We start from the raw sequence: 26,857 nt of genomic DNA on the forward strand, positions 1-26,857 counted from the left end.
CAGTTCTGGAGGCTGGAAATGCAAGATCAAGATGTCAGCAGGGTTGTTTCCTCTGAGGCCTCTCTGGCTTGCAGGCAGATAGCACCTTCTCACTGTGTCTTCACATGGTCTTTCCTCTGTGTTCCCACATACCTGAGTCCAAATCTCCTCCTCCTATACTAGCCCCAGTCAGGGTGGATTAGGCCTTACCCTCATGGTCTCATTTCAACTTAATCACTTCTGTTATTAAAGTCCTGTCTTCAAATACAGTCACAATAATACAGGTACTAGGGGCTAGGGATTTAACATATGAAATTTGGGGGTACACAGTTCAGCCATAACACATGGCAAGATATCAGTTTTCCTATCACTGTTTAAAAAATATTTTCTCAGGCACAATACCAAAAAATTCCGATTAAAAGTAAACCCACAAATTACCTAGATATGTTCCCTCGCAATATCAAACATCTGGATATTTGAGAATATCTGAAGAGGTTGACTATTACCTTTCAAGCTTGTACTCGGCATTGTGTAAATACTATCTAAGTGAGAATCTTGTGTAATATTTCACACAAAAATTAATATATGCCCATTAATTCAAAATAATAAATATAAATAAATAATACATAATAAATAAGTTTTTAAAGTTATATCCAATACAAGTCTATTTATAAAAGCGTTCTAGAATAGTAACTTTTATAATAATTTTTTAATTTGAGTTGAACACAATGCTACATTATTTTTAGGGTACAGTATAGTGATTCACCTTCTCTATATGCTTTGCTCACCCCAACTGTAGCTACCACCTGTCACCATACAACGCTATACACTATTATTGACCATATTCCCTATACTGTGCCCTTTATTCATGTGACTTATTCATTCCATAACTGGAAGCCTGTATCTCCTACTCCCCTTCACTCTTTTTGCCCAACCTCCCACCCCACTTACCTCTGGAAATCATCAATTTATTCTCTGTGTTTGTAGGTCTGATTCTGCTTTTTATTTGTTTATTCATTTGTTTTGTTTTTTAGATTCCATATAGGAGTGAAATCATAGAGTATCTGTCTTTCTCGGTCTGATTTATTTCACTTAGCACTATACCATCTAGGTTCATTTATATTGTCACAAATAGCAAGATATCATCCCTTTTATGGATACATAATATTCCATTATATATATAGCACATACTGTTTATCCATTCATCTTATGGTATTTCAATTTTTAATTTTTTGAGGACATCCATACCGTCTTCCACTGTGGCTGCACCAATTTACATTCCCACCAACAATGCATAAGGTTTCCCTTCTGTCCACATCCTCACCAACACTTGTTATTTCTTGTCTTTTTATTATTTTAGTTCTCAGAATAATAATTTTTAAAAATACAAGAGAAATGTTTGTATTTGTTTTCCTATACTGAACTGGCTAGATAAATTCATAGATTTGCACACCTAGGCAACACAGAAGTGCTGTGTAGATGATTTATTAAGCAATCTGCGAATGAGCTCTGTCTGTTAAAATGATGCAATGCAAAGCTCACTTGCTTCTTACCTGCATTTTTTTCATAGAATTACTATAGCTAAGATCAAGCCCATTCTCAGTGAGATCTTCAACAACAACTGTTCTCTTGTCAGCTTGTCTTACACAACTATTTTGGTCAGTTGTCAAGAAATGAATCAGAATACCATACAACCTATTCTTCTTGTAAAGATAATCTAAACAACCCAATGGACATTACTCGGTATTCTGAACAGAAATGACCAAGAAGCTGTTGGTTATATCCTGTTCTTGACTTCTCTTAACATAATCACCACACCTGCTATGTTTGACTTGTATGCACCCTATTGTTTCTGAAGGTCAAACCAGCCTTCTAGAAAACCAAATGAATAAAGTTTGGGAGGAAAACTCAAAGAATTCTTTAGTTGAAGCTGCAGCCAACTTTACCCTGGTGCCATTAGCTAATTCTATCCCCAGCCCCCACCCTCCTGAGAACTGCTCAGGAGAAGTGATCCAAGAAATGACAGCGTCTATGTGAGCTTGGGCAACTCATGTCAGCTCTCCGTGCCTCGTTTCCTTGTTGGTGAAGTGAGGATGGTAATAGTATTGACCTTGTAGGGTTGTGGTGAGGATTGACATTTGCAGAGCACTCAGAACCGTGCTGGGCACATGGAAGCACTACGTAAGAGCTATTTTAACCTACAAGTGTCTGGGCTCCTTACTGTCTTCCCAGCATGCTGCCTACTCTGCCCATCCTCCACTCAGGCCAGACCGACTCCCATGTATATCATGGGAGAGGAGCACTTCTTTCTCTCTTCTGAGGGGTGCTCCCAACTTCCAAATGTTTGTAGCCTTGCCTGCCTGCACCTCCTTCCCCAGGAAGCACTTGCTGTTACCCCTTGCACGTATGTCCTCACCACCTATGCTGAGGAATCACTCAGAGTAACGCCACTCAGGGCTGAAAGGGCATTTTTTCCACGCAACCATGAGGCAATGTTCCAGGTAGATTTCTCCCCCTTCCTCCTCTGGATGAGCTTGCTGCCTTCCCAGGCACCCTCCCAAGAAAAGGACTGTGAAAGGGAGAAGTTATTTCTCCTTTTCCTCCCCTGCCCTCACAGAGGCCTGACTATAAACTCTTTAGTTCCTCCCAAAGAATCCTACACTCTAAAAAAAAAAAAAAAAAAAAATGGTAGAGCTTCTACTTTGCACCAGACACCAGGATAGACATTAACAAGAAAAATGGATTCCTGCTTAGAGTTTTGAAGGGCTGACAGAAAAGTACAGAGTCAATTATGATGCAGAGCAACATATTGCTACAATAATAGAAGTCCAGGATATTTGGGCACAAAGAATGTTGGCACTTATGTGCGAGATGGCATTCGGGAAGTCTTTCTGGAAGAAGGGGTTTTCTAGCAGAGATCTGGTGACTTGGTAGGTACCAGCCAGGCTATTGAAAAGGGTGTGAGTTTAGCAGAGGGAACTGCAGTTGCCGAGAACCAGATCTGAAGATGGCATTAGAAAGTATATGTGCTGCTCTCAACAATAGCCAAATTGTGGAAAGAGCCTAAATGTCCATCAACTGATGAATGGATAAAGAAATTGTGGTTTATATACACAATGGAATACTACATGGCAGTGAGAAAGAATGAAATATGGCCTTTTGTAGCAACGTGGGTGGAACTGGAGAGTGTGATGCTAAGTGAAATAAGCCATACAGAGAAAGACAGATACCATATGGTTTCACTCTTATGTGGATCTTGAGAAACTTAACAGAAACCCATGGGGGAGGGGAAGGAAAAAAAAAAAAAAAAAAAGAGGTTAGAGTGGGAGAGAACCAAAGCATAAGAGACTGTTAAAAACTGAGAACAAACTGAGGGTTGATGGGGGGTGGGAGGGAGGGGAGGGTGGGGGATGGGTATTGAGGAGGGCACCTTTTGGGATGAGCACTGGGTGTTGTATGGAAACCAATTTGACAATAAATTTCATATATTGAAAAAAAAAAAAAGAAAGTATATGTGCTGGTAGGGGGTAGAGAACATAGGGAGGAGAGGTCAGACTCAAGGGAGGAACAGGAACTGTTATAACAAGCAGGAAGGCATGGAGGCTAAGTACAGACGTAAATTTGTCAGACTGGTGTTTTATTCTAATACTTAGAACAATGACTAACCACAGTGCAAGGAACAGATTGGAAAGAGGGGACCATTGTTGTTACAATACCTGGATCTGCTGGGAGCCCGAGCCAGCCAGTCGTGAAGGATGGATTCCAGAGCTCTTTGGACAGGAGACAATGACAGGATTGGAGATTTACTGGTTGAAGAAGATGGAGTGAAAGAGCAGGAGGAATCAGGATGGTACATCCGGGGGGCTAGTCACACAGAGGCTGGCTTGTGGGAAGATGGTGCGTTGTTGCAACTGTTGAGTTTGCACAGTTACGGCGGGGCCCCTCAGGCAGATGAAGCCCTGGATCTGAAGTCCCAGAGAAAAATCTGGAATGGGAGCAAACTTCGTAGTCATCAGCACAGACATAGATGTTTTGCAGAAGTGTCATCCCAAGGAGAGTATGGGAGTAAAGACAGAAGACGGTCACCACAGAAGTTAAGGCTCACAAACCTGCAGGGAGCTGCAAAAGGAAGAAGGCTCAGGTGAAGACTAATGAGGAAGCCAGACTGAGGGAAACTGGTGGGGGGGGGGGGGGGTGGCGGAGGAAGGGCTAGCAGACAGTGCCTAGGAGCAGGAGGCCAGGTCCACTGTGTTCAGTGCTGCTAAGAGGTCAAGATGATAAAGTGTGAGAAAGTCATTTGGAAGTGGCAACCAGGAGGTCATCAGTGACTTTGGGAAAAAAAATTCAATAGTGGCAAAAGGGTTGGAAGCCAGACTGTAAGCAAAACATTTTTTAGAATTATCTATCAGAATCTTTCATTCTAATAAGAACCTAGATAAAATGTCAAGAATTTCTTTGCAACTAGCAAAGACTCATCAACTCTTCTAAAATTGCTCAGATCTGATCAGCAAAGAGAAGACCCATGATGATTTGTCAGAGTCTCTCAAGTGATTATGCAAATCAGGCCTCTCTGGAACCCTGGGTTGGGTGACAAGGTTTTCCAGTTTTCTTGCCCTTGCATTCTTCCTATTTTGAAAGGCAGCTCAGAACCATTCTCTTGACCATCCCCTAAAATGCATTCTCATCTTTGAATCCTTCTTAAATCTCACTCCATCCTTCAGACAAGAACACTCCACAAATAGAGAAGAGGCACATGTTTGCCGTTGTGGGTTTTTGTTAAATCTACAAGCTGTTTAATCATCACCAGTTCTTAATTTTGCTGATAGCATCTCTGCTATTTTAGCAGAGGTGATGAGTCTTTGTTTGCAAGTCACTGTTAAGACATTCTTGTCAGCCAAGTCTCTGGCATGTTACAGTAAAGGACGCTGTTAGAAGAACATTTTAGGGATCATTTAGCACGTATTTTTAAAATCAGCTAATATATTCCCTGGAATATTCTTTTTGTTTGTTTCTGTTTTAAAGATAATTGCCTGTGGCCACATTTCGCTCTGAGGCTGCATTAAACTAGTGTTTTCACTGAAGACACACTTACTTTACAGCCTCTAATTTCTAACCTTTTATTTGGTTATAATTTAAACTGAAACTCCCATTCATTGCTATGACTAAAAATATTCAAGAGCAATCAACATGTATGGGTACTTTATTTATTTACTTATTCACTTCATATTTTAAAGTTTATGCAGAATTTTATACTCCTGGGAAAACAAAATTCCCAAATTTAGTTACTGGATCAGTGCTCACAAAATCCTAAGAGGAGAGTTAACCATTTGCAGACTTGTGTGAATCTAGAAGTTCTTGCTTGAGTTCTACTATTCTTAACCCCTTTAAAAAAAAAAAAAATGTGTAGGAGAGTCTACCAAATCCTGAATATAAAGCATAATAATAACAAGCATTAGAAAAACAACTCTACATCCAGTGTGGCAGCAGTGTGGCCACAGAACTGGTCCTGTGGCTGACCCCTAAGTCAGCCACATGGGGTACCTGACTGCCCCTGCAGTGAGGACATCTGATAGACTGTGTAGAAGTGCTGGTCAGTCCATCCAGGAACTCCTGAGGCTCTTTCCCTGGCTAGTAGCCTGATCTAAGATGAAAGAAGGGTAAAGGAGTTTGGGATATATAATTCTATAACTAATGTTGAAAGGTTTTCAGAGTCTAATGTGTACACAAATGTAAATCTGCATTATTAAATCATGTTTATGTATTAACAAAGAAGGAACATTAATAAATCATCCAAACAGGTAACACATATGCCTTTAATAAGTGACCCAAAATTTCAGGTTCCACAAACTTAGTTATCGTGGCAAACTTGCTCCATGATCAACATCATCCCCTGACCAATCTCTGAAAGGCAAAAGAGGTTGCTGTGGGGAAGTTTCAGTAATTAGAAGGCCCTGTATCACTTCAAGAATGAGTCCAAGGACTCTTACTTTTAAGGCAGATGGATGCTGTATTTCTTGTGAAAAGTCAGAAGTCATGGGGTAGAATCATCCAAACTGGGAAAGAGAGGGATATGGAATGCATATCAGTACAGTAAGTCAATCCAACTGGTCAACATCAGGTAAGAAAAGGGGTCAGCAGGAGAAACACACATCTATGCCAAAAATATAAGATCTGGAAACATAAGGGGCCATTTGTGCAGCCTGGACAAATTCGGTAATATAGGGTGCCTGGGTGGCTCAGTCGGGTAAGTGTCTGACTTCAGCTCAGGTCATGATCTCACTGTTCGTGGGTTCGAGTCCTCCCTCCATCAGGCTCTGTGCCGACAGCTCAGACCTTGGAGACTGGAGCCTGCTTTGGATTCTGTGTCTCCCTCTCTCTCTGCCCCTTCCTCTCTGTCTCTCTCTCTCTCTCTCTCAAAAATAAACATTAAAACAATTTTTTTAAAGAAAATAAAAATTTGGTAATATAATCCCCAGAGGTGGCAGTACAAAGGGTAAGGGACTGTCACGTCCTGAAATTGCTTCCTATCACTAATACTAATCTGAGTTAGCACTCCTGCTGGCCTGAACCTCCCACCACCTTGCTCTCACACACAGTCTGCCCTACCAGACACGAAGTGCTCAAGCAGCAGGATTTATTTTCTTCATCACTGTGTGCCTGGCATCCAGCACAGAGCCTGGCATGTGGTGGGCACTCAATAAATGTCTGATAGGTGAGTGATAGAATCCATGAGTGAATTCTTAAATCCCACGCATCAGACACGCTTGTGGCATCGCTCAGGGAAGCGGCCACACTGAGCTCATGTAAAGAGCTTCTGGCTCTGAACAAATGAGGCTCTTGGATCCTGTCACAGCTCCCGGCCACAGGGGCTGCTGCCTCCACCAGGACTGGAGAGAGAAGAAACTGGAGACAGATAATCACTGGAGCCTCCTTCACCTCTGCCAGCTCCTTTCCAGCAGAGGCAGTGCTCCTCCGGCACCTAGCACACACCCCAGCACGCAGTGGTAGGCGCTCCACGAACACTTACTTAAAGAAAATCAATCAGTCGTCGCCCGGCACTCCCTTTCCCTTCCGAAAAACAAATGGAATTTCTTAACTATTCCTTGTATGAGACTTCAGGCCTCACGCAGGGAGGGGGTCAGGAAACATTCAGGTTCTGATTGGAGGCCTGACGCCAAAGCACACTGACCCTCTGCCTTATGGGTATGACAGGTGTAACAAAGAAGACCTAGCAACACCTACCATCACTTCTTTGCGTGGGGGCAGGGAGCAAGGAAATCTTTCTGCCATCTCCCTCTTCCCACCTCCATTTCAGAGACTCTGAACCTGAGCTGCACGTTAGAATCCCCTGAAGAGTTTTACAAAATCTCTGAACCACACCCTGGATCAATTACAACGGAGGTGGGACCCAGGCATGGGCGTTTTTTACAGCTCGCGGCCGGTTCCAGTGAGCAGCCAAGCTTGGGAAATACGGCTGTCCTTACAGTCAATCAAACTGCCTCTTCGGTTCACAGTCGGCTGAGCCCTCTCCGCCCTGCCCGCGCCTTGGCTGCCGGCCGAGCCCTTCCATCTGTTCCGTGGCGGCCGCAGTCACTGCCGCTTGTCTTTCTAATCGTTCTTATCTCTGCATATTTATATGCAATGTTGTTACCCTGATTTAGAGGACTGGAACAAGACTTTTGCAAGATTTTATAACTCATGGCAACAAATGCACCTACATTTCCTTATAAGTGCACATGTGTTTGTGTGTATATATAGATATATTCTACCCAGAGTTTAACTTTGCTTTAGTTATTTCTTCGTGCTCAGAAAATTGTGTGAGCAGACTTCCTTCAGTTTCAACAGGAGGTGCCAGTTTATGAAGTTTGTGATGAATCTTTTTCCCCCTCTAGTGGTACTACAGGGCATGTCAGCTTTGTGCAAGAGGTTTCCTTTTCTCAGACTCCTAGCCAGCTTCTCAGTTCCCGACAGCATCAAAGGAAACCAACTTCAAGGGCTTTTGCTCTTTGCTGCTGCATTAGCTCCAGTGGTGCAATTTACCCTCATGAAAAAAAGAAGCCAGTGAGAGTGTAACTTACTCCTCAGTCTTTTTTTTTTTGGTCCTCCAAAAGACCTTCCAACAAGCCCAGTAAGAACAGTCCATTCACTTAGCAGCTTTGAGAACCTACATGCCAGGCACATGTGAGTGAAAAGAGCTGTATCATATGAAAGGATCTTTGTTGTTGCTGTTATTTTGTGTCAAAATATAAAATCTTAATATTAAGACAATAGTACAACATTGTGATTAACAGTTCAGCACTGGAACCAAACTCATTCCAATCCCAATTCCACATTTACTATCTAACTTCAGGCAAGTTATTAACCTCTCTATGCCTCAGTTTCCTTATCTACAAGTGGAGATGACAATAATACCCTTCTCATAGGGTTATAATTTAAACTACTGCTTGGCATTATTATCTTAATTGTGAAATGTTTCTTAACAGTCCTAATTTTACTCTAGAATGACCTGATTAAACATTCCTTTCTACCAAGCAATATATAGAACATTTTAAACTTCTTTATATGCATGTAGGGTACCACCGAGGTCTTCTGCATCTTTTCCCCAGGCCAGTGCACGGGCTTTTGTTTATTCCTGGCCTGAAGCCATTTCCTCATTGCTCCTGCTCCCCGCATCTCTCTTATCTAAACCATGGGGCAGCAAACTACAGTGGGGAGCCAAAATCCAACCCAATGTTTGTTTTTTGTCAATAAAGTTTTATTAGAACACATCTACACTTAACTTGCTTATGTATTGTCTGTAGTTGCTCTCATGCCACAATGCAAGATGAATGGTTTCAATAGAAACCATACAACCCATAAAGCATAAAATACTTACTATCTGGCCCTTTATAGAAAAAAATTTCTGTCCCTTGTCTACACTTTGAGTAATTCTGGATTTGTGCTCCCTGAAATATGTCTGAAGAACTCCAATTTAATTCTAAGGCATTCTTTCAAGACCTCTACAAGAGCCTGCCTTGCCACAAAACAATGTAAACAACTTTGAGCAACTAGAGTAGCTGATCCTCATTCATTTCTTCAGCAGGCTTTTGTTGAACCTCTGATACTTGCCAGGGATTGTGCAAGACATTAGGGTAAAAACCATAGCCCTAACATTGATAAAGTCCAGTGGGTGAGATACAGTGCCTCAGATTTAGCTACAGGACAATGCATTTGAGGGCACAAAAAAAGACCATCTTTCCCTATATAGGTGATCAAGAAAGACTTCCTAGAGAAGTCAATGCTTGGGCTGAGTCCAGGACAGTTAGCATTTTAGGTAGAGTACAAAGACAGAATCCTGAGAAATGAGCACTTTGGTGACAAAAACTCCAGGAGGACTGGAGTGCAGGCTTCTTAAAGAGGAATGAATAGAGATGATCATGTGGAGAGAGAAGGTGTGAGGTCCCCATCCATTACCCTCTTCTCTCTTGGGTGGCCCACCCAGTCTCCTTGGTAGAGCTTCTAGACAAACAAACCTCTCATGATCATTAATCCAAATGTTGGATTATCAAGGGGAGAGGAAATAACCCTTCATTCAAGAACGTTATACAGTCTGGGGAAGGAGGCAAATGTATAAGCAAATAATTACAGTGCAGTGTGCTAAGTACTAAAATAGAGGTTGATATGCAAGTGACTAACTACTTTGGAAGAATCACAGAAATTTCCATAAGAAAATTGACTTTAGAGCTGAGTCTTAAAGATATCATATGGGGCGCCTGGGTGGCTCAGTCAGTTAAGCATCTGACTTCAGCTCAGGTCATGATCTCATGTTTCATGAGTTCAAGCCCCACATCAGACTCAGTGCTGTCAGCATAGAGCCCACTTCAGATCCTCTGTCCCCTCTCTCTCTGCCTCTCTCTTGCTCATGCTGTCTCAAAAATAAATAAATATTTTTTAAATTTTTTTGAAGATATCATAGGATTTCAGGAAGAGGAAATAGCATATACGAACAATTGAAGTTTATAATTGATTGAATGGTGTTTTGTGGCCCTGCAAGTTTTTGTTGTTGTTGTTGCTGGAACCTCAAGTTCCAAAGGCAGAGTGGAAGGGGATGGGGTGAGAGAAGTCGAGAAAGGCCAGTCCATAAACAGCATTATTATGATATACTAAGGAATTTGATGTTTACTTGACAGGCCATGAAAACCAATGAAGGATCTTAGGAAGGGGGAAAGATGTTCTTACTTTCACTTTGAAAGATTTATTCTTTCAAGGTTACAGTATTGCAAATCAAAAGGAGGGGACAGCTTTGGGAGCTATTAGTACATACTTGGTCTGTCCTTAACAAAGGCAAAATGAATGCCATCATCCTTCATATAAATTACTGGTTTCCAAAATATGTATGTTATTAAACATTCCCTCCACATTTATAAAACATATTGCCCGATTTTGAATTTTCATATCTCACCTTAGACCTCTTCAATGTTTTCATTTTCAACCTACAACAAAGACGGTTAAGAAAATCTATTTGTTGTCCAGGGGTGCTGGCTCAATCAGTGGAGCATGTGACTCTTGATCTCAGGGTTGTGGGTTTGAGCCCCATGTTGGGTGTATAGATTACTTAAAAAATAAAATAAAATAGGGGCACCTGTATGACTTGGTGGAGCATCTGACTCTTGATTTAGGCTCAGGTTATGGTCCCAGGCTCATGGGATCAAGCCCCAGATGGAGCCCCACATGGAGCCCCATGTCAAGCTCCATGCTGAATGTAGAGCCTGCTTGTGATTCTCTCTCTCTCCCCCTCTGGCCCTCTCCCTTGCACATGTGGTCTCTCTCTCTCTAAAATAAAAATTAATTAATTAATTAATTAATTAAAATTGTTAAAAGAAAATCTATTTGTTTCTATAATAGAAAACCTAATCCTTAATAGGTAAAATGGTTTTGTCACACTCACTGATGCCCTAGTAAATGCTTAGCAGTCCTAGACGGGAGACTGATTGTCTTCTGTAGTGTTTCAGTAGGGCCACATGATGATTATGCAAAGCTGAGTCAATGTTAAAGTTCTTAATAGGCTACACATTGTATCATTCTTTGGGGGAATTGCTTTCCCTCCAATGCTTTACTTACAGATTTGCCTAGTTTCATGTTTAGGAATTAAAAATTGGATTAATAATATTATTTCAATTATTTGAAAAGGAGGGATATATGCAGGGATGGACTGGAGCCAGCCTGTACTGACTTTCAGGAGCTGATTGTCACATTTTTAGGAATTTTGCTGGTTGTTAAATACAGTCATTATGAAAAAGTAAGTTGTATAAACTCACAATAAAATAAATTATATTAAAAACAAAAGCAATACATATTCAACACTCACTACTTCCTAATCATTTTACAACATATTACTCTCTCTGTTCTTGAGTTATACACATCTATTGTGTCTCTGTGGTGTAAATACGATTAATGATATAATATTGTACATCTCTTCCCAATTTCTTATTCAAGTGATGTCACATTGATAGCTTGAAATGAAGTATGGTAGGAGTATTTATACCACGGAAATGTGCAAATAGTACAAATCCAAATTATAAATATTGATCAAAATTATTAACAATGAATTTTCTTTTAATCTGGCTAGCTTATAAATGGTAAATTATGTAAATAAAATGATCTATGATCTGCTTAAAATATGACTAAGGGCTAGAGTGTAACACTGTCTGTTGAATGCTTTCAAATTGTTCTTCTGTTAAAATATTTGTGAAAGGTAAAGAGAAAAGCAACATTCAACTCTGAGACAAATTACCATAGAGAATTCACACAACTCCCTACAAAAAACAAGGGCAGGCCCCCATTAGGACAAAACAGATCATTCAGTTTGGAGGCATGTGGGTCCACCACTGGGCAGCCATGCCACAGGCCACAAATGCCTGAGCTACAGTCGGTGGGAACACACTAACTCATGCCAAAGCTTGTCCCTCTGCGTGTAGGGTGGTTTCTACCACTATAGCCAAGAAAAATTGCCAAAGATCCCAGCCAACCTTGTCAACATCTCCAGAATTTATGCCATGGGAAACCAGGAGGTGATATGAAGGTGAGAACAGACAGATCTGGGTGGGATCCTGGCTTTGCCTCATACTGATTGCTTGTGTAGGGACAAGTCTTTGAATCTCAGTTTCCCTAAATATGAAAGGGAAATAAGAATATCTTTTCTTTTTATTTTTTTAATGTTTATTTATTTATTTCTGAGAGACAAAGAGAGAGTGAGCAGGAGAGGGGCAGAGAGAGAGAGAGAGAGAGAGAGAGAGAATCCCAAGCAGGCTCAATGCTGTCAGCAAAGACCTGATGCAGGGCTGGAACCCACGAAGCTGTGAGATCATGACCTGAGCCAAAGTCAAGAGTCAGAGGCTTAACCAACTGAGCCACCCAGGCACCGAGGGAAATTAAATAAAAATATGTTTTTTTTTTATTTTATTTTTTAAAATTTACATCCAAATTAGTTAGCATATAGTGCAACAATGATTTCAGGAGTAGATTCCTCAGTGCCCCTTACCCATTTAGCCCATCCCCCCTCCCACAACCCCTCCAGTAACCCTGTTTATTCTCCATATTTATGAGTCTCTTATGTTTTGCCCCCCTCCCTGTTTTTATATTATTTTTGTTTCCCTTCCCTTATGTTCATCTGTTTTGTCTCTTAAAGTCCTCATATGAGTGAAGTCATATGATATTTGTCTTTCTCATACTGACTAATTTAACTTAGCATGATACCCTCCAGTTCCATCCACATAGCTGCAAATGGCAAGATTTCATTCTTTTTGATTGCTGAGTAATACTCCATTGTATATATATACCACATCTTCTTTATCCATTCATCCATCGATGGACATTTGGGCTCTGTCCATACTTTGGCTATTGTTGATGGTGCTGCTATAAACACTGGGGTGCCTGTGTCCCTTCAAAACAGCATGCCTGTATCCCTTGGATAAATACCTAGTAGTGCAATTGCTGGGTCATAGGGTAATTCTATTGTTACCTTTTTGAGAATCTCCATACTGTTTTCCAGAGTGGCTGCACCGGCTTGCATTCCCAGGGAAATAAAAATATCTTAAGTGCTCTTGAAGACAAGACATCTAAAGTACTTCACATAACAAGTGGTAGTGTTATTGAAAACACAAACAACAACACCTAAAAACCACCTAGGTTGTGTAAGAATGATTTTTCCCTTCTTCCCACCCACCCAGGCGCCATTAGCTACTCTGACAGTTAGTAAAGAAGTGTCTGGGCTTTGGCTTAGCTTTTCTTTCAGTTTTATCCTTAATATTAATCCTTAATATTAGCCAGATTCACAGATATTTTCTTTTTCTCTTTCTTTCCTTTCTTCTCTTATTCAACAAATATTTCTTTCTACTGTGTATCAGGAACTGTGCAAAGCTCTGAGAACACAATGTTGAAGAAAAATGGTAGTAGTCACAGCCATAGTAGAAGTACTGGTAGTAACAATAGCTAACACTTACTGACCACTGACCATTGTGCAAAAGAGACCCAGCCCTGCTTTCATGTAGCTGACAATTTAGTGTGGGGAAACAGGTATTTAAAAAATAATTACGGCCAAAAATTTCAGAGAGTACATATTTCACTATTTTTTCTCCATTTTTTAATATAGGAGACTAAACCCCAACCAAATTTGGAAAAAAAAAAAAAAAAGGAACTAAAGCTAAATACTAAGAGGTTAAATTAAAAAAGATTTACTTGGGCCACCTGGGTGGCCCAGCTGGTTAAGCATCCGTCTTTGGCTCAGGTCACGATCTCACAGCTTGTGAGTTCGAGCCACACCTCAGGCCCTGTGCTGACAGCTCAGAGCCTGGAGCCTGCTTGGGATTCTGTGTCCCCCTCTCTCTCTGCCCCTCCCCCACTCACGCTCTGTCTCTCTCTCCCTCAAAAATAAACATTTAAAAAAATAAAATTAAAAAAATAAAAACAAAAAATATTTCCTTTACTTTCCTGTGAATAACTTTGCTTACATATTTTTGCAAATAAAAACAGATCAAAAAACCCTGAACAAAAAAGAGCTTGTTGGAGAAAATGTGGTAGAGAGAGGGAGAAAGAATATTATGGATAAATGATTCCAGAATAATTAGTGTGCAATTAATTTGAAGTTAATAATACAATTACAAGAAAGAGTTTGGGGCTTTTTAACCAGTAAAACAATTTGGATTCCTTGCAATGAGCTATCAGGATAGGTAATGAGTATTTTCTGTTTAAATCCTACATTTATTCCCAATCTTCCCACTTTCCACCGGGGGACAACAAATTTTGGTTTGCAGAGCCTAATTGACTAATTCCCAGCCTGGGATCCATGAGTGTGATAACGGGAGTCTATGAGCCATTTAATGGTTGAAAAAACACTGGCAGGCTTAACATTTACCTGCAATAAGGCTGCACAGACTCATTAAAATGTTATGCTTCTTTGATTTCTTTGGGAATAATATCAAGTTATTGCAGTAACTGGTTATCTTAGGCAACTTGGCTATTATGGCATCATGGGATTTATTGATGAAACATTGTTTTAAAACAAAGGTCCATGTTGGGGGAAGCACTGTAATAAAAGAGATCTCTGGTTCTGAAATCTTAGATCTCCAAGCTCAGTGGATGTGTGTTATGTCTGAAACAAAGGGAACGTGGCTGCCTAATGGAGCAGCATTCTGCAAAAGTAATTTATGAAACAGAATTTTCAAAAATGTCTATACAAAGGTACATTTCTCTAGAGAGAATAAGAGAGTTTTGCAGACACATCTGCATCTGAAATTGCATATAGGTACACAAAAGACCATTTTAACAACTTTTATATTTTTTAAGGAATGCAGTGTGTTATTTCTTAGACTTCCGAGGGTCACATAGGAAAGGCAGGATTGCATTTTAACTTTGATTTTAATTTGAGGTTTCAGTGAACACTAAAAAGGTATAACACTTAGTATTGTCTCTTTTTGTGTGTTTTTCTACTCTCAATGTGTGCATCCCATGAGATATTCTTAAATTGCCTACTATAATCTTGGACTTTTATGTTGCATTTCTGGAGGAGCCTAAAATAATTTGATGCATGACTTTTTTTTCCCCAGAGTTTCTCATGTTTACTAGCAAGCTATTTGGGTAACTTCTTTTAGCAAAGTTATGGAGATTAATATGGAATATGTTGCTTTTACAGGATTATGAAATTTCATGTTGCAAAACGGAAGTTTAAGGAAACATTACGCCCATATGATGTAAAAGATGTCATTGAACAATATTCTGCTGGTCATCTAGACATGTTGTGTAGAATTAAAAGTCTCCAAACACGGTAAGCAATAGAAATGAGATTTGTTGTGAAGGAATAGGGATAAAAACTATCTGAGAAGAACTTTTTGTAGAGAAAACTCTTGAATCTCATATTTCTAATTCATTTTCATGGATAACTGCACTTTTTCTTTTAACATAGATTTTTATTGAAGGCTGTAAATCAGGCATTAGAAGCCTCCAACGACAGTATACAGTATCTCAGTTTCCTCATCTGTACAAATGGGACTCATGTTAGTGCTTGCTTCATAGGGTTGTCATGAGGATTGAATGAATTAATACACATTAACTAAATGCTCAAAAAATGTTAATGGTTGTTGCTGATGTCATTTGAATAATTGCCGCTATTGTTGTTTTGTTATTCTCTAAATCCTAACCATCCTTCAAGAGTAGTCTTTCTCCTTCATTAAACTTGACCCGACTATCTGGCCCACAAAACCAGACCTTTCCCTTCTCTGACCTCCTACAGCATTTAGAACTACTACAGAGCATAGAAACACTCACAATCTTGGTATACTGTGCCAGAGAATTGGGACTGAAAAACAAGGGGTTGGTTCCCATGTTGTTTCCTGGAGGCAAGTTTATTCCTCTTGTTCATGACTAAGACTGGCCTTTCTCTTCTTTAGTGTCCTGTACAGTGCTAGGTACACACTATCTCTCCGGTGAGCATCTTAGTGAGTGATTAAAAGAAATGAGTTCAATATGTTCCTCCAACTACATTTGATTGTGTTATCTTGAAGCCAGAATGTTCAGTCAACTCAGTTTTTTAAGAGTCTTGCTTCACTCTCAGGCACAAATTACTGGTGTTTGTGTTTGAAGAGTTCTTAAAACACAAGGAGAGAGTCTTAAACATTTGTTTTTATCCCACAGCACACTTAGCCCAGTGGGATATAATGCGCCCTTACTAAAACGCCTGTTCATCAATTATAGAAATCATAATTTGTTCATTCATTCATTCACTCATTCATTCATCCAGCAGGCAATTATTGAGTCCTGAATGTGTGCCAGGCACTATGGGCATTCAGAGATTAATAAAATAATGACTTAGTCCTTGCAGAGCTTGCAGTATAATAGATTAGATATGACAGAAGGTAGGCACTGCCTGTATTTCTAGGCAGACAAAGCAAACGGGAATGTTGAGTCAGTACTCCTGATAATTCAGTTCTAACACACACACAAAAGAAGACAGTAATCCCCATTTCAGTTGATCAAGTCTCCTTGGAAATTGTTTTAATTCATTCTGTAGTCATGTTACAAATCTCTGCCTGTGTGGCCATGGTCTTCCAAGTCCTTTAATAGTACTATCTGTGGCTCCAAGCATTTTTATAAAGTTGAAATGCCACAGAATTTGTAGAACTAATCTTTACATTTCCAGCTCATGCAGTGTATATTCCCCAACTAGAATTCCAAAAGATGGAGGTGATCACTTTCTTATCTGCCTATCTCTCACATATGAGATGTACTGAATAATCTGTTCTATTAACATGAAATAATCATAATTATGATTTTGTAATTTTTTCAGCAAATTCAGGAAATGCCTGGTCAGAGATGGAAACAGACAAGTTATCTTGTAGTTTAGGACAATTTTGCCTCCAGAAGATAGCCCATAAGTGACTTCATCACCGACCGGAGTAATGAAAAAATTAATCTCGTGTGTAATTCTCATGTTAAGAAAATAAGCACATCAACTGGAATAAGATCATTTTTATTTCATCTTACATAAATTAAAGATAATCGTCTTTAATTTTTCTTTTCAAAACACTTCATTCTGGCCTAGGGCAATCTCCACCTTCAGCATTTATAATCAGATCTCCTCTTTCCTTGATAGTGTTGACCAAATTCTTGGAAAAGGGCAAATCACATCGGATAAAAAGAGCCGAGAGAAAATAACAGCAGAACATGAGACCACTGATGATCTCAGTATGCTCGGCCGTGTGGTCAAGGTTGAAAAACAGGTACGGTTCAACTACATTGGTTAACTTTTAAGTCAGAATATTTTTAATCAAAATGTTGGCAATTAGATGTATTTTAGTGATTAATGTATTTTAAAGACATAAAACCAAGAAAGAGTGAATGAAATTACATTTTTTGTGCATAGACAGTGTTCTCTAAAACACTTGGATTTCCACATAAGGAATAAAAAATTTCATCTCATCAATTAATAGTTGAGGCAACTATAGATTTTCAACAGTAAAATAACAAAGATCTATTTTTCATTGTGTTTTGGTGGTTATCTTTTTCACTCTTTAAAAAACAGAACAAAACTTCATTGTAACTATCATGGTACATTGAAAGTTGCTAACCCTGAAGCTGTATCTTCTCATACAAAGATAATCGTCCAAACCAAGAAACAGACTCTTAACTAACTATAGAGAACAAACTGATGGTTACTTATGGTGGCCCGCAGGGGGCTGGGGGAGGGGGAGGGGCGAAATAGATGATGGGGATTAAAGAGTACACTTATGATGAGCACTGAGTAGTGTATGGAATTGCAGAATCACTACACTGTTCACTTAAAACTAATATAACACTGTATCTTAACTATACCGGAATTAAAATTAAAAACTTTAAAAAAAGACAACTGTCCAGAAATCAAACTGCTCCCCAGTCTAATCAAAAATATTTCAAGTATTAATTCTGAAGCATTTTATCCCTTTATTTTTATTTATTTATGTATTTTAATTTACATCCAAGTTAGTTAGCAGATAGTGCAACAATGACTTGAGGGGTAGATTCCTTAATGCCCCTTACCCATTTAGCCCATCCCCCTCCCACAACCCCTCCAGCAACCCTCTGTTTGTTCTCTATATTTAAGAGTCTCTTATGCTTTGCCCCCTGGTACCTTTATTTTTAAATTTGGAATCACCTACATTGATATTTAAGGTCTTGCTTTCATTATAGAAGTTCCTGACCAGACTGCAGTAGAGTCCCAGAATATTTCTTGGAGGAGGCTTAGCCAAAGGCAGCTTGATTGGGCTGGGAGTCTTGAAGTTGCTTTCTTACAGTGCTTATATGTTTTTTGAGAACATCAGTTGTCCATTTTAAAGAGTTAAGGGGGTGGGTCTTGGTAGAGATTGTGTAGAAGCCAAATCATACCTCTCCTCTGAAATCATCCCTTGCCCCCACCACTGCTGACGTTCATTATACTCAATATTTAACTGTATTGAAACACCCTGACTGCACTTTTTAATTCTAGAAATGAAGCCCATTCTTATGACAGGTTATACTCATATGTAACCATTTTCCCCATTTTTAGGTGCAGTCCATCGAGTCCAAGCTAGACTGCCTACTAGACATATATCAACAGGTCCTCCGGAAAGGCTCTGCCTCTGCCCTCACTTTGGCCTCATTCCAGATCCCACCTTTTGAATGTGAACAGACATCTGACTATCAGAGCCCTGTGGATAGCAAAGACCTGTCCAGTTCCGCACAGAACAGTGGCTGCTTATCCAGATCAGCTAGTGCCAACATCTCTCGAGGCCTGCAGTTCATTCTGACGCCAAATGAGTTCAGCGCTCAGACTTTCTATGCGCTTAGCCCTACTATGCACAGTCAAGCAACACAGGTGCCAATGAGTCAAAGTGATGGCTCTGCAGTGGCAGCCGCCAACAACATTGCAAACCAAATAAATGTGGCACCCAAGCCAGCAGCCCCAACAACTTTACAGATCCCGCCTCCTCTCCCAGCCATCAAGCATCTACCCAGGCCAGAAACCCTGCACCCAAACCCCGCAGGCTTACAGGAAAGCATTTCTGATGTCACCACCTGCCTTGTTGCCTCCAAGGAAAATGTTCAGGTTGCACAGTCAAATCTGACCAAGGACCGTTCTCTAAGGAAAAGCTTTGATATGGGAGGAGAAACTCTGTTATCTGTCCACCCCGTGGTGCCCAAGGACTTGGGCAAATCCCTGTCAGTGCAAAACCTGATCAGGTCAACGGAGGAACTGAATATACAGCTTTCTGGAAGTGAGTCAAGTGGCTCCAGAGGCAGCCAGGATTTTTACCCCAAATGGAGGGAATCCAAATTGTTTATAACTGATGAAGAGGTGGGTCCTGAAGAGACTGAGACAGACACGTTTGACGCTGTGCCGCAGCCTGCCAGGGAAACTGCTTTTGCGTCAGACTCTCTAAGGACTGGAAGGTCACGATCATCTCAGAGCATTTGTAAGGCAGGAGAAAGTACAGAAGCCCTCAGCTTGCCTCATGTCAAACTGAAATAAGTTCTTCATTTTCCTTCTAGCATAGCAGTTCCTTTAGCCAGACATATCATTGCATGAACTATTTCGAAAGCCCTTCTAAAAAGTTGAAATTGCAAGAATCAGGAAGAACACGAAAGAAAGTTTATAAGCCCGTTATCTTTTAATTGCATGAAAATGCATGTTAGGGATGGCTGAAATTCCAAGGTACATCAACATTAACCCACTCATTTAGTAATGTACCTTGAGTTAAAAATCCTGAGAAACCAAACACTGCTAATGCTTTGGGGTGTGTGAAAATGTCAAGATTAGGTCATTTAGAAGATTTGACTCTGTGTTTTGAAATTATGGGAGTAAACAACTTCAAATTTCAGGCGTTTCTGCTTTGTGGTTAAATACAAAATACATTTTCAAAATTAGGCCATAATGTATATGTAAACACAATGGCTACCATCAACCGCTGCTAACAAGGTATCAAGGAAAGCAGAACTTGGGAATAATAATAGAAACGGCTGCTTATTTCAAGATATATTTACCAACCCATTCCTATCCAGTCATTTTATTATTAATGTAATTTGAATGTCAATCTGTGTGCTTTTGGTGATTTAACGCTGTGGCAAGCAATTTTGCACATCATTTTCATGTTGTTCTTTAGGACGAGAATGTTCTTCAGTTAGAAAGTGTGCAAATAATGAAATTCAGGGCCAGTGGGGCAAATAGACTATTTGATACATGTGAGTTCATGGGAAGGTATTCCTCGATGGCTAAATCACCTTTATAAGTGGTCGACTTCTACACAAGCGAATACAATACGGATGAGTAGAAGGACCAGTGCGGCTGGGCTGATCTCTCTGCAATGGCGCCATCCCCGGCTTGCTGTAGTGTCAGAAACCATTCCCGCCGAATTGACAGGCAGGATCCTGGGGAATTAGACATTGGAGTGAGACTGAAACGGGAAAGGCTTGAAAAGAATCCAGACACAACACCAGGAAGTGGGTGAAGTTAATGAAAATAGCCTCACCCTCAGAGGGTAAAGAGAGGGAGAAAAACAAACCAAAATAGAAGAACTTGATCTTTTTAGAAAATGAATATTACTAGGGAATCTCAACTACCTAAACATCCCTTCGTCTTATATATAAACAGAGAATTTTGCAAGGTATTTATTTTTTAATACGCCCTGAATGTTTTTTGCTATTATGTAATACATTTTGCATACGGAAGGCTATAACTAAACTTCCTTTACTTTTTATACTGTAGCAAACATTTTCTATTCTCCCCCAAGAATGTTGCCCCAAATCTATAATTATTGGTTCCGTTTCTGGTATATACAGTTACAGTTAGAAGCCAGGTACTCCTGGCTGGGTCTGCAAATCAAAACACTTAATCATATAGCCGCAGCAGCAAGGACCCAAGGGAAACAAAGTGAAAGATGCATTTACCAGAAAAGCAAGCCACGCTGACTGCTTGTTGGAAACCTCTCTAGCTGTCTCAGAACTTCAGCCAAGGTAATGGCATTAAAAAAAGCAAGGAGAAGCCAGAAAGCACTTCAGTTCAGTTAAACTCCAGCCACAGAAGGACTTATGAAAGGAAGAATTTTTTTCCTTGGCAGATAATGCTCCTCCAAAAAACTTTCATCAGCCAGGAAGACAAAGCAGGGATAGCAACTGGCTGTGCAAAGGCAGGAGGAGGCCCTGAAATCCACCAGTCCTTCCCAACTGTCTCCCCCAACTGGCTTTCTCCACCCCTGACTCTCCTACTCTTCCTCTCCAATAACTTATCAATTCCCTGCCACTCTTTTGCTCCTGAACTTCACCAGGCCTTACCCAGTCTCCATCCCCAAGTAAGCGACTTCTCTGCTCTTCCTCAAATAGGCTTCTCAACCTTTTAAAACCCTTGCCCCTTTTGATAAGCACTGAAATTTTAAAAGCTTTCTCTTCTCAACCCACCTGGATTCTAGCATCCTCCCCTGGAGTGTATCATTCAGAATCTTCTTGGCTGCTGGAGACACACAGAAGTTAGGGTCTCAATTCTACACTCCAGTTAAAAAAGATTTTATCAAGCTTTTAAAGCAATTATTTTCATTTTTGAAGCACAGAATTTTAGTAAATTATTAAATGAAGTTTTTCACCTACTATGTCTCTCCTCAACCTGAAGTTGCGACACACTCTCCCAAAGAGGTTGGACACACACGCGCGCACGCACACACACACACACACACACACACCATTCCTCTGACCTAAAGCCAGACACCTGCCATGCACTCTGCAGGCTCTCTCCAAATAGTCGAGGAAGAGGAGGGAGGCAGCAACTTTCAGGTAGCACTGATTCCTGGACATACTCTGTCCTGGGTCGAACCCCACTGGCAGCAGGAATTCTGAATGTATTGGGGACCCCTCCTTAGGCCTCTTTAGACTTCAAACACAGTATTCATCCAGCATTGTTGAAGACTGAAGATTCAGAAACAAACCCTAAATGCATCACTGAGGTCTTAATCGTAGCAAAATGTGATAAACCATGATGTGAAAAACTTTTATACATTGAAGCCATGACCATTTTGTGTCTATCTTACTCTAGCACAAAAACTGTTGGATGTTAAAAGATAGTCGTGCTGTATGCAAACTGTAGGGTTTTGTCTGTTGTGCTACTCTCGACAAATTTGAGAGGGGTCTCCCATTTACACTTAGCAAAGTCCCATTGGTCCATGCCAAATGGTGTCTTGAAGCACAATTTAGCTGAGCACTGAGCAGTCACATGCTCAGAAGTTTGTCTGCCTTCTTCAATATGTAGGGTTGATGAAGCTAACACGCACTAGCAAACATCCCTTCTATGAGGTTGACTAAAAATATTGCTGTGTCTGGTCTAAATGTTTGCATTTTGTTCAACTAAATTAATATCTGTAGGTTGCAAGTTTTGTTTTAAGTAAGACACTTTATTGAGTTTTTAAGTCTTTATCTCCTGTTCAAAGGTGCCTTTCTCACCTCCCATTGACTCAGTGATTCTGAAAGTTCATAATTTGCAGGTGAAACAAGTCTAATAGGAGGAAATCAGGCACAAAGTGACTAATTCTCATGCCCATTTGCAAAGCAAAACTACAAGAAAGGATGAAATCTGAGCAACTAAATTAACGGATCACTTCATTCAACCAGACTGAGAAAATATCATAAACATTAATGTATCTCCCCAGAAGCTGATATTTTTTGCCTTAAATGACATGGTTGTGTTTTTGTAAGAGAAACTTAATATAATTATGTGCATTTTAAGTGAGCAGTTCTAAAAGTCAAGTATGACAATAGTCGTCTGTTCCTGAAAACAAATAAATCAGGAACATCATACCCATCTCAAGCTATCATTGAAATGTAATTTCCTTTGCTCTCTTTTACTGGGATCATTTGTTTTAAAGTAAAACATTAAAAATATGTCTATAAACAGTTAGCGTGACTGTTTTTATCTGGAACTAACCGGTTGGTTCTGAACTCACTGGGCCCAGTGAGCCAAATGGGGTGTGTACAGATTTTGGACTAAAATATAAAAGTTCCCTTTCTGCAATGTGAGTGAAGAAACCATTGGTAATTTGGGGAGGGGGAGATTTGCAAATGTTTTTGAGGGTGTATCATAAGAAAATTAGGGGCGCCTGGGTGGCTCAGTGGATTGAGCATCTGACTCTTAGCTCAGTTCAGGTCTTGATCCTGAGATCATGAGTTCAAGCCCTATGTTGGGCTTGGCACTGGGTGTGAAGCCTACTTAAAAAATAAAAATAAAAAATAAGAAAAATTAATTTGATATTGATCAAAATTCAGGTAAGTAGTGCTTGTGTATTAACTAGACACATGTCACATGTGCTTTGTATTAACTCTAATAAAAGGGTTTGCTAAACAAGTGACAGGAAATCACTGGGAGACCAGGCAGGTGCCCAAAGCTGCAGCCCCTGGCTACCCAGAATTACCATTTTTAGCTTCTAGCCAGCAACACCATACCAAAGAAGGACTTGAAAGTGGGGGATGGGCATTGAGGAGGGCACTTGTTGGGATGAACATTGGGTGTTGTATGGAAACCAATTTGACAATATATTAAATAAATAAATAAATAAAATAGCCCATTCCTTCTATTCTCGTAGGAATTTTGCACTAAGTATCCATGATTAATTCCAGCGGAATTATTTTAAAGGAAGCTCTGAATGTTAGGACTCTGGACTACAAGGTAACAAAGCCCTAACAGAAGCATTTGAGACAAGAGGAAGAAGGAAGAAGGAGTGTTATCCCGGAGAGCAAAGTGAGGGGACTTCCCACCACGGCTCTAATGAGACCAAACACGTCTATGCCTATTCTACCACCTTCTAGAGATGAGTGAAAATAAAACTGTGTACGGAACATGCCTGCTTTACCAACTTAAAAGTGTAAATCACTTCCAAACACGTTTGAACTTGTTTAGCACTACCTTTCACCCCCACCACTTAAAAGCAAAATTATACTTATGACAAATACTGTATCTTAACCATAGATAAAAACAGGTTCCCAGGGACACCTGCATGGCTCATTCAGTGAAGGATCCAACTCCTGATTTCTGCTCAGGTCATGATATCACAGTTTGTGAGTTTGAGCCCCACACTGGGCTCTGCACTGGTAGTGCCGAACCTGCTTGGGATCCTGTCTCTCTCTGCCTCTCTCTTTGCCCCTCTCCTGCTCTCTCCCTCCCTCTCTCTCTCTCTCTCTCTCTCTAAATAAATAAATAAACATTAAAAAAAAATAGGTTCCCAGACCTTGGAAACTTTTATTAGTATGGCTTTCACTGCTTCAAAAATGTGATGCAAGTAAAAATTGTTTTTAAAAACAATTTAATTTTAATTACAACAAGGCTTCACTTTCTAGCCCACCTAATTGCAAATTATACATTTCGAAGCAGAAATTTATCAGATGTATTGTGTGTAAACTATAGATTTATGCACTGCCATGGAAATTACAACACCACAAAACTGGTAAATGGCAAAATGTTTTTGTTCAAATAAATAGAAAATCCAGAGGTACACTGGTATGACTTACTTCTCTTTGCCCATGATTCACTTCATGTCTATCATAATTTTAAGTCTGGTGTGCTCTAGGAGAGACATCACGATCCTAGCATTCTCATATCCTGCCACAACATCTACACCTACTTTTTCAACCACATGCATTTTTTCTTATTTTTAGCGATGTTCATCTCTCCATTATTTGCTTCTTCTTCCTTCACCTACATTAGTGTGACTTCCTTCCTGGATTGCCAGTCCCTGTGCATCCCTGTGACCCCAAGTAACGAAGTATTCATGCGTCCCCTTACTGCCACTCATTCTCATGTGAGCCATGAAGACATCACACCAGAGACGCCTGGGTGGCTCAGTTGGTTAAGCTCTGACTCTTGATTTCGGCTTAGGTCATGCTCTCACATTCGTGGGTTCAAGTCCCATGTTGGGCACTGTGCTGACAGTGTGAAGCCATGTAATCCTTACCACATTACCACAGGTAATATATCCAGGAACACTCTGGATGAAACAACCTTAAATATAAGAACATTTTTGGGGTGGCTGGGTGGCTCAGTTGGTTGAGTATCTGCCTTCAGCTCAGGTCATGATCTCACGGTTCGTGAGTTCGAGCCCCACATCAGGCTCTCTGCTGTGTATGCAGAGCCTGCTTCAGATCCTCTGTCCTCCTCTCTCTCTGCATCCTCCCCTGCTTGTACACATTCTCTCTCTCTCAAAAATAAATAAATAAAAACCTTTTTTTTAAACTTTAAAAATATATATAAGAACATTTTATTATCTAACACAGTTGAAGTCCAGAGGTAGGATGGCATAATACAGTTTGCCCAATTACATCTTCAAGGTTCCAGGTTCAACGTTTTTATCTCTACTGTCTTCCTTGTCAGGATAGTATTGATGATTCTTCTCTTGTCCACAAGATGGCTGCCAGAGGCAACTGCTGCCACACACACCCTTAATCACAGCCAACAGGAAAAGGGAGGAGGTGGGGAGCCTGCCACTCACCATGGAATACAAATCCTTTCCTGACACTTGATCAACCTAAAACAGGTCACATGTTCATTCCCTTTTTTGTGCTTTGCTTTGTTTTATTTAAATCCAAGTTAGTTAACATATAGTGTAGTATTGGTTTCCAGAGTAGAATTTAGCGATTCATCACTTACATATAACACCCAGCGCTCATCTCAACAAGTGCCCTCCTTACTGCCCATCACCCATGTAGCCCATCCTCTCTCCAGCAACCCTCAGTTTGTTCTCTGTAGTTAAGAGTCTCTATAGTTTGCTTCCCTCTCTTTTTTTTAATCTTATTTTTTCTTCCCTTCCCCTATGTTTATCCGTTTTGTTTCTTAAATTCCACATACGAGTGACATCATATGATATTTGTCTTTCTCTAACTGGCTTATTTCACTCAGCATAATACACTCTAGTTCCATCCATGTTGTTGCATATAGCAAGATTTCATTCTTTTTGATGGCTGAGTAATATTCCATTGTGTATATACACCACATTTTCTTTACCCATTCATCAGTCAATGGACATTTGGGCTCTTTCCATAATTTGGCTATTTTTGATAGGGCTGCTATAAACATTGGGGTGCATGTGCCCTTTTGAATCAGCATTTTTGTATCCTTGGGATAAATACCTAATAGTATAATTGCTGGGTCATAGAGTAGTTCTATTTTTAATTTTGGGGGGAAGCTCCATACTGTTTATCAGAGTGGCTGCACCAGTTTGCTTTCCTACCAACAGTGCAAAAGTGTTCCCCTTTCTCTGCATCCTCACCAACATCTGTTGTTTCCTGAGTTAATTCTTGAGGCTGGTAACAGTCACCAAGTATCTGCCCTGATTGGCTTGAGCCAATCACAACTCCCCTTTTGGAACTAGGGAGAAGGGACCCACAAAATCATAGTTCTATTGGAAGAAAAAATTTAGGCAAAATATATATTATATACAATATAAAATATAATAAATATATATATTTTTTGTCATACTATATAGTTATAGGTAGTTACTATTAGATGAGAAAACTAGTGCACTGAGAGATTACTAACTTGCTGAAGATCATAAAGCTTTTCAGTGGTAGAGCTCGGTTTAAATACTTGTAGTCTCACTCCAGGGTTTGAGATACTACTTTTTTTTTTTTTAATATTTATTTTTGAGAGAGAGACAGACAGAACATGAGCAGTGGAGGGGCAGAGAGAGGGAATCACAGAATCTGAAGCAGGCTCCAGGCTCTGAGCTGTCAGCACAGAGCCCAACACATGGCTTGAACCCACAAACCATGAGATCATGACCTGAGCCAAAGTTGGACGCTCAACCAACTGAGCCACCCAGGCACCCCTGAGATACTAACTTCTACATTTTGTTTGTTTGTTTGT

General features: G+C 40.1%; 1 protein-coding gene across 1 annotated transcript in view; it reads left to right on the top strand.

Moving 5' to 3' along the window:
- Nucleotides 1-21,685, top strand: part of KCNQ5 (potassium voltage-gated channel subfamily Q member 5) — a 513,231-nt gene extending 491,546 nt beyond the window's left edge. Inside the window, exons 11-13 of the mRNA XM_049652865.1 lie at nucleotides 15,149-15,280; nucleotides 17,105-17,231; nucleotides 18,533-21,685. Coding sequence (XP_049508822.1) covers nucleotides 15,149-15,280; nucleotides 17,105-17,231; nucleotides 18,533-19,495 — 1,222 coding nt within the window. The 3' untranslated portion in view covers nucleotides 19,496-21,685. The remainder of the gene's footprint in view (nucleotides 1-15,148; nucleotides 15,281-17,104; nucleotides 17,232-18,532) is intronic.
- Nucleotides 21,686-26,857: the final 5,172 nt, after the last annotated feature.

This window comes from Panthera uncia (assembly GCF_023721935.1).
Source record: "Panthera uncia isolate 11264 chromosome B2 unlocalized genomic scaffold, Puncia_PCG_1.0 HiC_scaffold_24, whole genome shotgun sequence".
In the NCBI taxonomy this organism is placed as follows: Eukaryota; Metazoa; Chordata; class Mammalia; order Carnivora; family Felidae; genus Panthera; species Panthera uncia.